Genomic DNA, 12792 nt, shown 5'->3' on the forward strand with positions numbered 1-12792 from the left:
CTATGTTAGGAAAACTAGAAATCTCGGGATGATGAGATTTATTAGAACAGTAAAAGTAGTCCATTTCAAGTGTGGAATAAAGTGTTAGAAAGGTTCAAAGATTTCAACTATTCATGCCCTCCCCCTTAACTAACTCATAATAGAATCAGGACCATTGAATCCTAGTCTCATTTACCCTAATTTTAATTAACACAACTTTTAATAGCCATTCTAAAAAGTAGCAATTATTATTGTGGTTTGGAACCATGAGAGGAAAATTGTCAATAGTATTAACATAAATTTCGATGCTTTTAATCTGTTAGCTATAAAGGTATAAGTAATTCATTTAAGGTGTTCACTTGTCAAAAGGAATGACTAGTCCAGGATCATCATTGAAAGGCAAGAAAGGAAGCTTGTGGGAGATTTAGGGATGAACCTATCTTTTTCTTAATTGTTATGTTGTTGCCTGATTGGGTGGCAAAAAACCATGAAATTGGTAACTCGTCCAATTGACTGGGTTGAGTTCCTCTTTTAGTTCTTATTAATATGTTGTTGCTACTTCTTTGGTATGGAATGAAAATTGTATTTCTTAAGAGCAAAGCCATAAATAATGACATGGGGTTGAAATTACATGCCTTCAAAGATGTATTGTTATTTAATGTGTTAAATAAATTCGAGACCAAGTAAAAGCTCAAAACAAGTAAAAGTATCATGAAAGTTTGAGTTGGATTGCATTTTATTCTATTAATTCAAGAAAGTGGTTAAATTAATCCTTTAAGTTAGATCTAGTAACAAATTAGTCATTTTTGTTTAAAATTTCATTCATTTATGTAGTTAAAAATTAAATTGTAAAATGTAATAACCAAATAGCGACCATGTTATATATATGTACCTTATATTAATGTACAAAAATAAATTTTTAATTAATATAAAAACTTTTATAATACTTTAAACATAAAATGTGATATCAACATAATGAAATACCTCAAAATTAGTATTTTATTTTTCTAAACGCAACATGTAACTTTTGGTCAATTATTGGTTTAAACTACAACAAAAATACAAAACGAAACTCACATGTAACATCAAAGATTAAACAACGCAAAATAAAGACATGTAAGACTAAAACATCAATTATGGGTTTAATCAAAAGAAAGTTTTTTATTTTTTTATTTTTTTGCCTTATAATTATAAAAAATTCTAATAATCCATTTTCTCTCTGTAAAGACTGTTTTTGTCAATGGAAGAAAGGTCAAGAATGGAATTTACATGAAAAGAAAAAAAAATACATCCCCTCAAAAGCATACAAAAGACCTGGGCATGCTTTTGAGACACAGAATATAGAATAGTAGGAGGAAATCATGTTGACTCACAGTGTATCTGCTTCGACCTCACCACATACCTGAGAAAAAAAAAAAAAAACAACCCAATAAACGATTATAATAATAATACAACTTTCTTTGTTCCACTATCTTAACTCTCTTTCTCTGGTTTTCATCATTTGCTTTCTTCTTCTTTTCTCTGTGGTAAGCTTTATAAAAATCTTGATAACCCTTTTCTAAATTTCGGTTTTTTTTTTCGAGGGTTTTTTTTTGTTGTTGTTTGAGGGGTTTTTGTTTGGTTTCCTAGAAAACTGTAGGAAAAGGAGAGAAAGTTGGGAATCTTGCGACATCCTAAATTGTTCTAATACAGTTTTTAACAGGGACTAAACGTACCCATGTGAACTCTTTTTGTCTGTTAATCTCCGTTAATGGGTTGTTTTCATCTTGCTTTTTTTTCCCACTTTTTTTTTTGGTTGATTAAGGGTTTGGAAAACAAAGAGAGAGTAAGCTTTTTCTTAGCAACTCTGTTTTCTTGGGATTTGAAATGTGAAAGAATTTTTTTTTTTGATTCTATGAACTTTGGGTTTTCTTCTGCTTCAGCTAAACTTATTATGTTTTTCAATAATTGCTTCCATGGGATTGGATTATCAAAAGTATAGGAATTTTTTCATTTCTTTTTTTAGCAAAGAAAATAATTATCAGCCTTTTTCTTGGGCAACTCGAATCATCATCTTTACTCAGTTAACTTATTATGAAGAAGTTCATTGTGTTTAAATTTTCTTTTTGATTTTCTCCTTCACTTTCACTGCAACCGAACATAGCTCTGATTCGTTCTCTTCTTAAATATCTCTTAACTTTCCTTTTTTATTTTATTTTTGTAATGTAATGCTAAAATTGAAATAATACACTGATGAAGCCGATGGTCTGAATCTTTATTACGCTTGTTATTTGTTAGCACATTATTTTTGTCTACTGATAAGCTGCTATTGTATGCTTCAAGTTTCCAATTTATTTGTTCCTTTGAAGTGTTGATGATTCTTATGTTTAACTTGTTTACCAATTATGTATAGGCATTTACATTATTCATAGTGATGGAGTCTTGGAGCTATGGGTCTGAAGGGAAAGGCCTTCTGTTTACCGATGAAATGGATTTGGATGCTTTTTCTAGAAGTAGGAAAGCAATGCTAAGTTGGGACCTCAAGCCTTCCACTGATCTTGAAGGTGTTGAGAGCATGGAATTCATGGATTTTGGTATTGCTGCTGATATGAACAAAAAACCCTTTTATGGTAACACCAGTATGGGGATTTTTGGAGCTGAGTTTGGTAATGATTCTACTAAAAGTCTAGTTTCTCCTACTTGTATGATTTCCTCTACTTCATATTTTGGTGAAGAAGAATCTGGTTCCAAGCATTGCAGTTCTTTGATGGACTCTAACAGTCAGGAATCTTCACTCATTGATTTGAAGCTTGGGAGATTGACTGACTATAAAGATGCACACCATGGCAAATTCTTGAAGGAAACCTCTGTTGTTTCCCCTGTTCGACCGGCTTTTGTGCCGAAGAAAGCTCGAACCACAAGCTCACATTCTCAAATTCCTTGCTGTCAAGTTTATGGTTGCAACAAGGACCTTAGCTCTTCAAAAGATTACCACAAGAGGCACAAAGTTTGTGAGGCTCACTCTAAGACTGCCAAAGTAATTGTCAATGGAATTGAACAGCGGTTTTGTCAGCAGTGCAGCAGGTTGGTTTTCTTTTTTATCACTTTTTGCCTTTAAATGTTTATCTGTCTATGTCGAATTTAGTGGTTATTATATTTGGAATGATCTGATGAGCTAGCCTGCTTGTTCTTAGGATTCTTGAGGAAGTTATTGGTGATAATTGATAAGATATAAAGGATGTATTTTAACAAATGAAAGGGGCTTGTTCATGTTTACAAGGAGTTTCAAAGGAGGCAATGAAACCAATTTAGAGAAGTTCATGTAAATGCAAATGAAGAAGTACGGGGTTATCCTTGTAGGTTTCTTGCAGAACAACTTTTTCTTTTTGGAGGAAGGTCCCCAAATCCTTCCTTCCTTCTCTGTCCTTCCCTAGCAATAACTTGGCAACCCATATTGGGGACATAACTGTTCCATCTGGAAAAAACTGTGCCTCATGTTAGGAAATGATTGTATACAATTTAAACCCTTAATTCATGGGAATTTGTGCTTAAATTTTAATCTTAGTTTAGTTTATTCTATTCAAGCTCATTAATCCTAATTATTTTAGTTCATTGTTCTGCACTTTCATGGCCCTTATTTTGACACATTTTTGTTGGTATTAATTGTAATTCTTATTGCTTCATCAGGTTTCATTTACTAGCGGAATTTGATGAGGGTAAGCGCAGTTGTCGTAAACGCCTAGCAGGGCATAATGAGCGCAGAAGGAAGATTCATTTCAATACCTTTTCCGGAAAATCACATAAGTTGCTTCATTCATATCAAGGTATGAACAATCTCTTACCTTTAAATCTTCTGAATACATTTGAAACTAAGATATAAAGTTAAACCTGTCCCAAGGCAGAATTGGTCATGTAATTTAAGCCACTAAGAATGTTTAGTTGCAGTTTCCCTGACTTCTACTTTCACTTGCATTGGTACAGGTAGTAACTAATATGTGCGTACATATAAGAGGGAAATAATTTTCTAAAGAAATGCATTCTAATGTTATTTTCTACCACGTACTTATTCTGAAACTTTGAGAAGTAGAAAAGCTAATGCGATACCTGATCAGCAATCTTCGAACTGAAAAATGTTCATTGTCGTCAGAAACACAACTGAAATCATCCATGTGGAAGCAGTTTTACAAGACTTTATGTTGGGAATGTAAAATACTAAAAACTACTAGAAAATTGTATAACCAAAGCATTGTATCGTACTTAAATTTTTAATGAGTTCAGATATGCTTCGCAATACTGGTTAATCAGACAGAGTTGTAGGCTTAGCTTGCTTTGCTTCCTTAGTTTGCTGTAGAATTTTATTTTGCTAACTTTTAACATGTTGGTCACCTATGTGGATTGTCAGGTACCAAGTTTCTGGGAACCTCCATACCGAAACAAACGCCTTTTGTTGTCCCTAACATATTTCAAGTTGACTTTCTTCATCCAGAAAGACATGCATACAGTAATCAATATCAGCAGGTTAAATCTGAAGAGAAACCAATGTATAGTTCTCAATCAGCAACGCCAATCACAAACGGGCAGTCGTCTTTCTTTCATATGCATGGCAGTGGGAAGCAACATCTTTCTGGAACATTATCATCAGCAACTGAAGCCTTCAATGCTTCTAGTGCAGCACCAACAGTTAAAGAGTTATCTGGGGTTTCACGCTCAGACTGTGCTCTCTCTCTTCTGTCAGTTCAATCCTTGGATTTGTCAAGCCATGTGACAGGTATTCAAATGACTAGGCCCTTGATCAATCAAGCTGGCCATGCCAATCGTAGCACTGAGAAATCTGCAGCGATGAGTTACTCGGAAAAAGGCAGCAGTTTCTATTCATGTGGGATGAACCCTACCGGAGTAAGCCAAGAAGGGTCAGTCGTGGTCTCCGATGCTGGTCATACTGCTAATTTTGAAGGTAAAGTCCAAGACTTGGATCTTTTGAGTGCAAGGTATTGTCTTTCTCCTGAAAATGGGACCACTGTTGATTTGCTTCAACTTTCAACACACCTCCAAAGAGTGGAGCAACAGAGGAACTCCATGCAAGTAAAGCAGGAAAATGAGGATCTGTTTTATTTCCTTTCCACTTAATTGGTACAAGAGGGAGAAAGGTATATGCACTAACATCTTTGTCATATTATTTTGTTTTCAAGGATTTGGTTCAATGTGCATTCTTTGCTGTCAAATGCTCTCCATCTGAGTATTGTTCTTTGAAGGATTAAAAGAGAGGTTAATAATAATGTTCTTTTATTCTTGCAGGCTTTCAGGGAGAGTTGCAAAACTGCTGCATTAAACTCTTTTTTCTATAACCTCATTGGTGCGTTTTCACAATACGCTGTTAGGAGACTTGATACCATTGGTAGTACATCTTATTTTCCGGTCAGTACATAACAAAGCGAATTCTGGAACTGTACATTTGTGCAATTTCAGTAGGATTTGTTCCTTTACTAGAACTCTTGTTTTCTGCTGATATTATGTAGTTAAGGTGGTTTAATTATTATGTTAATATATGATGATATAATCCGAGACATTGTAGGAAACACTTTTAGATTGGTATATGATCCCTCATCACTTTGGTTGCAATGAAGGGGCAATGTTCAAAGGGACAAACTAAGAGTCAAGTTGGAATAAAGATCACCCTGTAAAAAGAATTTTAGAATCTGAATCATTTTGCACTGACAGCTTATATTATATTATAATATATGTATATGATATGCTTAAAAACTTTTTAGTGGTTGATGTTAATTGGAAGAAGATATCTAGTCAGTGTGCTGCATGCATATCTTTGTTAAAATATTTCTTGCTACTTTCTTGCTGGTTGATATTAGTTTACTCTGGAGCATGATAACTTTTCTGCATTTCTTTACAGCCACCATTCTTTTTCTTTATATATATATAAAGTTATACCAAAGGTCTTGGAGTTTTGACTGGATGTTACTTCTGTACTAAAGAAGAATTTATCATCAAGTTGATGATTGAAGTGATACTATTGTCGTCATATAAAAGAGAACTTCAAAAAATGCATTAATCTCAAGTCTAATATATTGCTTGAGAATAACTCGAATTTACATAATAAAACAAAATATTTTAAATTTATCCATACACATGTTATTTTGAAACATGATACGATATGTAAGTGTAGGTTTTTAAATAGCTACAAGAATGAAATGCAGCCATTAAAATCCCATGGGAAAGAGTTGCAACTTGGCTTTCTATTTACATCTGTATTGTTAGCTCAAGGTTTGCACTCATATCTGACTGGGATTATGGATTATTCAACCAACAATGGATTATGGATGTTATAATATAAATATTAGCCTAAGTGGTGGGCAGTCACTCTCAATAATAATAATAATAATAATAATAATAATAATAATAATAATAATAGTGTGGAGAAGGTAGAGATGTCCATGGATTTATAATATTCACCTGAAATTTGACTATCAGGGATATGGCGCTTTAAATTTTGTCAAGTATTTTTTAAATTTTAAAAAATGGTATATTTATATTTTATCCTATTAAAATTTTAAAATTTCTTTGGAGTACATAAATTATTTGAGGTATGTCGATGTTTCATCTCTGAATTTCTTTTTAATTTGACCCCCTGTAAAACATTTAGCTTGAAATTATAAAATTTGTTTTTTTTCTAAACCTCACTCATTAGTATCAGTTTAATTTTCTTTATTTTAATTTTAAATCAAGTAGGTATTTTAATATTATATAATTTTACTCAAATTTAATTAAATTATAATTGTTGACATCAAGGCTTTATTTATTATTAATTCTATGCAATATGCCCTAGATAAGCACATATCGAGCTATTACTTGATAAAATTTCATTATTTTCTTAAAAGCTTAATTCCCAATTTGGCTTGTAAAATATATTTGTAACGTCCCAAGCCGGCTTAAATTAGACTCGAATTCGGAAGATTATATTAGCTACTGAAATGACCTAGTAAATTATTGGAGTTTTGGAAATAGTCATTTTAAAACATTTCTTTATCTTAGAAGAAAACTTAGTTAATTATCGAATTATTTATTACTCAAAATATTAATTATATTATAGTAGTGAAAAAGTGATATCTATTTATGTTTTTAATGAAAACCGGGGTTCATGCATAGCTAAACAATTATTCATAATTCGATGTCCTAAAATTAAATTAAATATCATGCAATATAAAAACAAAAATATAAACTCAAATCCTATGTCTCTTCCCATAGTTCTAAATAAAATAATACAGTTTTTGAATAATAAAATAAATCAAATAATGAGCCTAAAGTAATTTTATAAGTAAAAACTGAACCGAGACCCTCCGAATGTTGTGTCCGCGTCCTAACCTGGTAGATTATTTGTAGGGATGAAAATTAAAGGGGGTGAGATATGATGCTCAGTGTGAGTTTCATCACAAGAAAATCAAATGCAAATTAATAAACCAAGCATATAATAATAGTATTTAGTACAATAATAGTCATATATAATAGCAGTAATTGACAGTTTATTCGAGCATGCTTATGAATGCCATTGTAATGCAATTTCAGTTTAACAATAAAGAATAAGGTCCTACTCCACCGCTACACTCTACAGTAAGAGTTCCCCATAACTCTTATATCCCGGACACTCCAGTTTGTGGATGAGCCATCAGTGTTGCAGGTTAATACGTTGCTAGTAGTTGTGAATACATAACAGATTTGCATATAAAAGCTACCAGTAATAGTTGTGGATAAGTCACCAATGTTTGCAGGTTAATACACTGCCAGTAGGTTATGAATGCACAACAGGTTTGCAGATAAAAGCTGCCAGTAAGTTTGTGGACAAACCAATAGTGTTTGTAGATAAATTGCCAATACTTCCTCATTCCAAAGCATCCCTACCCCATGCAATGCAGTATGACATACGTGTATCAATACAATACATAAGTAGTAGACATGTTCAACATGTATTTAGATCAACAGTAGTAGCAGACATGTTTGTCATGTATTCGATTTATCAGTACAGTCAGCATGTAATAGCTTGACTTGCAAACCTTAAAACTTACAAGGGACACACGGCTGTGTCGCATGGTCGTGTGTCACACATGGCTGAGTCACACGCCCGTTTCTCAGGTCCTGTGGACATAAAATTGGCCAAATTCAAGCCATTTCCATCACCCAATTCAATTATGTACCTACAAGCCATTTGCACCCTTGACCAATGCATCAAAGCATACCAAAACATACATAAAATGGCCAATTCAAATGATCAAATTCCATTAAGCCAATATGCCATTTAGGCACCTCAATTGCATTCAACCAAATCTTACCTAATCATGGAAACCTTACTACATTTTATACATACATATCAAGTCTAATACCATTTCAAAACTTACATTATCTTGACCACGTTAAAGCTATTCCATCACATAACATATAACCATTGAAACATGCATTAAAATTTGCCATATTGACACATACTAGTAAGGCATCTATATGTACCAAAATGACACTAAGCAATTTACCAACATCAAATGGTACCAAAACTAATTATACCTACCAATATCATCAACTAGCATTCAATCAGATACCAACACAAGTCCACCTATACATGCCATTATAACCTTGACTAATACATCGAAACTACCGATATAATCACTGGATAGTGTGATTGATCTCCAACGTGCTTCCAAAATGATCAAGCTTCCGATAATCTGTAAAGTAAAGGAAAATAATTACGTAAGCAATGAATGCTTAATAGCTCGTAAAAACTTTAAATACACATTCCATTATAATAATGAACTTTATAGGGTAAATATAAACCTTTACCAATTCCACAAGATTTACCAGGCTATATAACCATCAACTCACAAATGAGTAAGTCCATCAACATCACATATATTTTTCATTCCTTACATAATAAGATTTATAAGACATATTACACAATCATTAACTTTTTCATTAGACTATGAACCACTTTACTTACATACTTGTTTTTCCATTTACTTACTTTCTATTCCATTTATTTAACATAAGTTTAAATAACATTATTAATTCACAAATTAGTGTATTTATTCATGACATGAGTAAATTCATCCATAACATAAGTATACTTCTCACATATAAATATGTCATTTAACTCATCAATCCTTTTAGTTCATCATATTACATCCCAATTATGAACTTACCATTTCATTACCTTTTTTTAACTGTATCATTTGCATAATACAAGACATAAGTATAAACATCAACCAATTACACAAGCCTAAGCACCAACAACACATGTTATCATATTCAAACATAATCCACATGATTTTAACATAGGTAAGCCATTACACATGAACATAATTCATTTGAATTCATCATTTTCCTTAACATATCATACTTTTAATGAAACTTGCCATTTCAACCCTTTTCATAAATACATGATATAATTCCTTTTGAACACTTACCTTTTCCTTTTCATGTCCGTTGAACCGTTTAGAATATCATTGGATACGAGGGATAGCTCACACAAAGTGTGCTAACATAGAAGTTTAACCTTTCCTTTCCTTTACATCATTGCTTACACGAGCTGTGGGTCGGAATGTAAGCTACACGATACTGCTCACACGGGCTGTGGAGTATCCGCAACAAATATAGAACCTCAGCCATTGATAGGATATTCAAGACCAGCACTCCAAACATGAAAACCCTAATGACATGTCATGTAACAACCCATTTTTGGCGAGATTGGAATAGTGGTTTCAGAACCACAAACCCGAGCCACAAATAAAAAATTATTTTATTTTATTTTATGGTTGGCACCATGATTGGAAAGTCACATGAAAATTTTGGTACGAAAATTTTACCGATTGTGTGTTCAATTAGGGAAAGGACTAAATTGCATAAAATGCAAAAGTTGGGTTCTAGTAGCTATAGCTATCAAATAGCTATGGAATTCAAAACTTAAGGTCCTTATATGGTAATTAGACCATTGAAGAGTAGTTAGTAGATATTTTAATAACTCATCCATGGGAAAATTAAAAAAAGGGTAGGGATTAAATTGAAAATCAATAAATTATTAGATGATAATTAATTAAAAAGAAAAAAAATCATCTAATTTGATATCATCTTCCCCAATTTTCTATGGAAATCCTAGAAGAGAGGAAGAAAACTTTTCAAGCTTCACAAGGTATGAAATCAAGTCCCGTTTTTAGTAATTTCTATATTTTTGGAATCGGGATAGTCTAATCTTTCTATTTAGGGGATTTATTTGAAAAGTTATCAAGGTATGAAATTTGGGTCATGGATAAATATGCTGAAAATTATAAATTTATGGTAGAAAATGAAAAGTTATTCATAGATAACAACTTTTACAAAGCAATTTTTGATGAAAACTTGATTTAGGGACTAAAATGAAAAAGTAGTAAAACCTATGGAAAATTCTAAAATTTGTGAAATGTATGTGCTGTAATTGTAATATATAAATTTTTGCTAGGCTTGGAAAGAGGGTTAATTTCATTAATTTCATTTTCTAAGCCTAGGGACGAAATCGAAATTTTTGAAAAAGATAGGGGCAAAATGATAATTTTGCCTAGGATATAATAGGATGCAAATGTATATGAAATGTGATAGATTAATAGCTAAATTTTCCCATATAGATCTGGAAAGACCAACCACGGAACTTGTAACACCCCTTACCCGTATTCGAGACCGCGACGGGGTTCGAGGCGTTACCGAACTCAAGGATTCACAAACATGCAAAGCTGAGTCATAGAATTTTGTTCAAATTTAAAAATTTTCAATTTATACCTTAAATTCCCTTATATGGGCCGACGAGGCCTTAAACGTGCTTTGAAAATGATTAGGGACTAAACCGGGAACTTTGGAAAGTTCAGGAAATTTATAAATTTTTTCCATGAAACAGAGTCACACGCCCGTGTGGACACAGGGAAAAGCCTATGTGTCTTCAACACGCCCGTGTCCTTAGGCCGTGCAGCTCTCTAACTATGACGTCATCTTGCAAAATGGACCACACGACCAAGCCACACGCCAGTGTGCTAGGCTGTGTCCTCCACACGGCTAAGACACATAGCCGTGTCTCTGCCTGTGTGGCCAACACTTAGGCTATTTTCCAAGCCTCTTGTTGTCCTTAATTCTCTCCCATACTCAAACACATCATAGGCACAAATTATAACATCAATTTGATGGTTAATCATCCTTTAGTAAAATTCAAGTAAAACATGTGCATGTTGTCATACATGTATTTATCACATATACTCATGTTACACCAAGTTGGCCTTACCAATTCGCACCCAATAGTCTTATCATATTGATGACCATTTTTACCAATTAACCATAATATTTTACCCAACACGAATCTCTATTTAATCAACAATGTTTATGTTCAATCTTTATCAACTTATTACCATGCCACACATTTATTCCATGGCCATGACCACCTTGAATGGTCCTAGGGTATTCATCATGTACTTATGTCATGTACTACCCATTCATAGTAATAAGCATAATCACATTACAAGGTATTAAAACATAGCATGGATAAATAGGCTTACAAGCCATAACTATTATAAGCCACATATCATGGCTATATACAATGAATCAATATAAGCCAATACATTTGGCTAATCATAACAACACCTATCATAAAAGCTAAGTCCCTATACATGCCACTTACTTGAAGGTGCTTATTACACATATGCCAATACTCCAAAGGTGATGGCTTGATAGTGTGATGCTGCCTCCGACGATCTCTAACCCCGAGCTGACCTGCGAACACTAAGGAAATGGAAAGGAAGAGTAAGCTTTACGCTTAGTAAGCTCACATGAAAGATAATAAGCAATGTATTAACATGCTATTCTCAAATTCTTTCTATTTATTCAAAGTCCAGGTAAGTTATTTTCTCGAGTTGCAGTCATTAAATTATTTATATCTGGAGCTACGGGACTCCAAATTAAGATCTGCTAATTTTCCCTGAAACTAGACTCATATATCTTCTTACCATAAAATTTTCAAAATTTTTGATCCAGCCAATAAGTGCATTTTATTCTTTAAAGTCTCCTCTATTTCTCTGTTTGACTGCTTCGACCTTTCTTCACTAAAATTTATTTATCTCTTAGTACGGGATTTGAATAATATTCCTGTCTAATTATCTGGAGGGGTTTAGTCATATGAATTCTAACCCATAATTATTTTTTAACAATTTCTAGTGTTTTTCTCAAGTCAGAATAGGGGATTCTGAACTCATTCTGACTCTGTCTCACAAGAATTCGAATATCTCATAATATTAAATTCTTTTACTTTCAAAGTTTCTTTTATATGAAACTAGATTTAATAAGCTTTAATTTAATATTTAATTTAGTCTCTAATTCGATTTCCAAAATTTTTAGTGTATTTTTAAATTTGGACTACTGCTACTATCCAAAACTGTTTTAGTGCAACATAATGATAACCATCACAAATTTGTCATTAAATTATTCTCATAAATATCACTCATCCATTTGCATTCTTATCACAAGTCCATTTCATTTCACATGTCAAACACATGTTCATGGGTTTCGAGTACGTACCTGTGCTATCTCTTAGCACAACCATTTATCCAAACATGACAACCATATGCATCATACTAGTATCATCTAAGCATCGATGGGTTTATCATTTTAAGTATTTCCATTCCATTTCTCATATTAATTCATGTTGAATTTCTTGGAATCTCGATGGGTATCCCATTTATCGTCAATTCATACAAGTGATCATTTCAAGTATGCATTCCCGTGAACCTCAGTCCTTACGGCGGTATTACCAGTCCAGGCTAAATCCCTCGT

The 12792-nt window shown here is 32.9% G+C and overlaps 1 protein-coding gene across 5 annotated transcripts; it reads left to right on the top strand.

Moving 5' to 3' along the window:
- Window positions 1-1243: 1243 nt before the first annotated feature.
- Window positions 1244-5718, top strand: LOC107893803 (squamosa promoter-binding-like protein 6). 5 transcript variants are annotated; one of them, XM_016818896.2, is made up of 5 exons: window positions 1244-1505; window positions 2372-3042; window positions 3646-3782; window positions 4361-5105; window positions 5254-5718. In XM_016818896.2, the coding sequence occupies exons 2-4, from the start codon at window positions 2393-2395 to the stop codon at window positions 5083-5085; spliced, it is 1512 nt and encodes a 503-aa protein (XP_016674385.1). In that variant the 5' UTR covers window positions 1244-1505; window positions 2372-2392; the 3' UTR covers window positions 5086-5105; window positions 5254-5718.
- Window positions 5719-12792: the final 7074 nt, after the last annotated feature.

The sequence above is a fragment of the Gossypium hirsutum genome, chromosome A13, assembly GCF_007990345.1.
Source record: "Gossypium hirsutum isolate 1008001.06 chromosome A13, Gossypium_hirsutum_v2.1, whole genome shotgun sequence".
Classification (NCBI taxonomy): Eukaryota; Viridiplantae; Streptophyta; class Magnoliopsida; order Malvales; family Malvaceae; genus Gossypium; species Gossypium hirsutum.

What these genes read in the sequence shown, in the direction of transcription:
- LOC107893803 (XM_041084304.1), top strand. Translation starts at nt 1,874, where the DNA reads ATGAACTTTGGGTTTTCTTCTGCTTCAGCTAAACTTATTATGTTTTTC. An exon ending in ATGGGATTGGATTATCAAAA is followed by an intron (nt 1,955 to 2,371) that starts GTATAGGAATTT and finishes AATTATGTATAG; the next exon opens with GCATTTACATTATTCATAGT. An exon ending in TTTTGTCAGCAGTGCAGCAG is followed by an intron (nt 3,043 to 3,645) that starts GTTGGTTTTCTT and finishes TTGCTTCATCAG; the next exon opens with GTTTCATTTACTAGCGGAAT.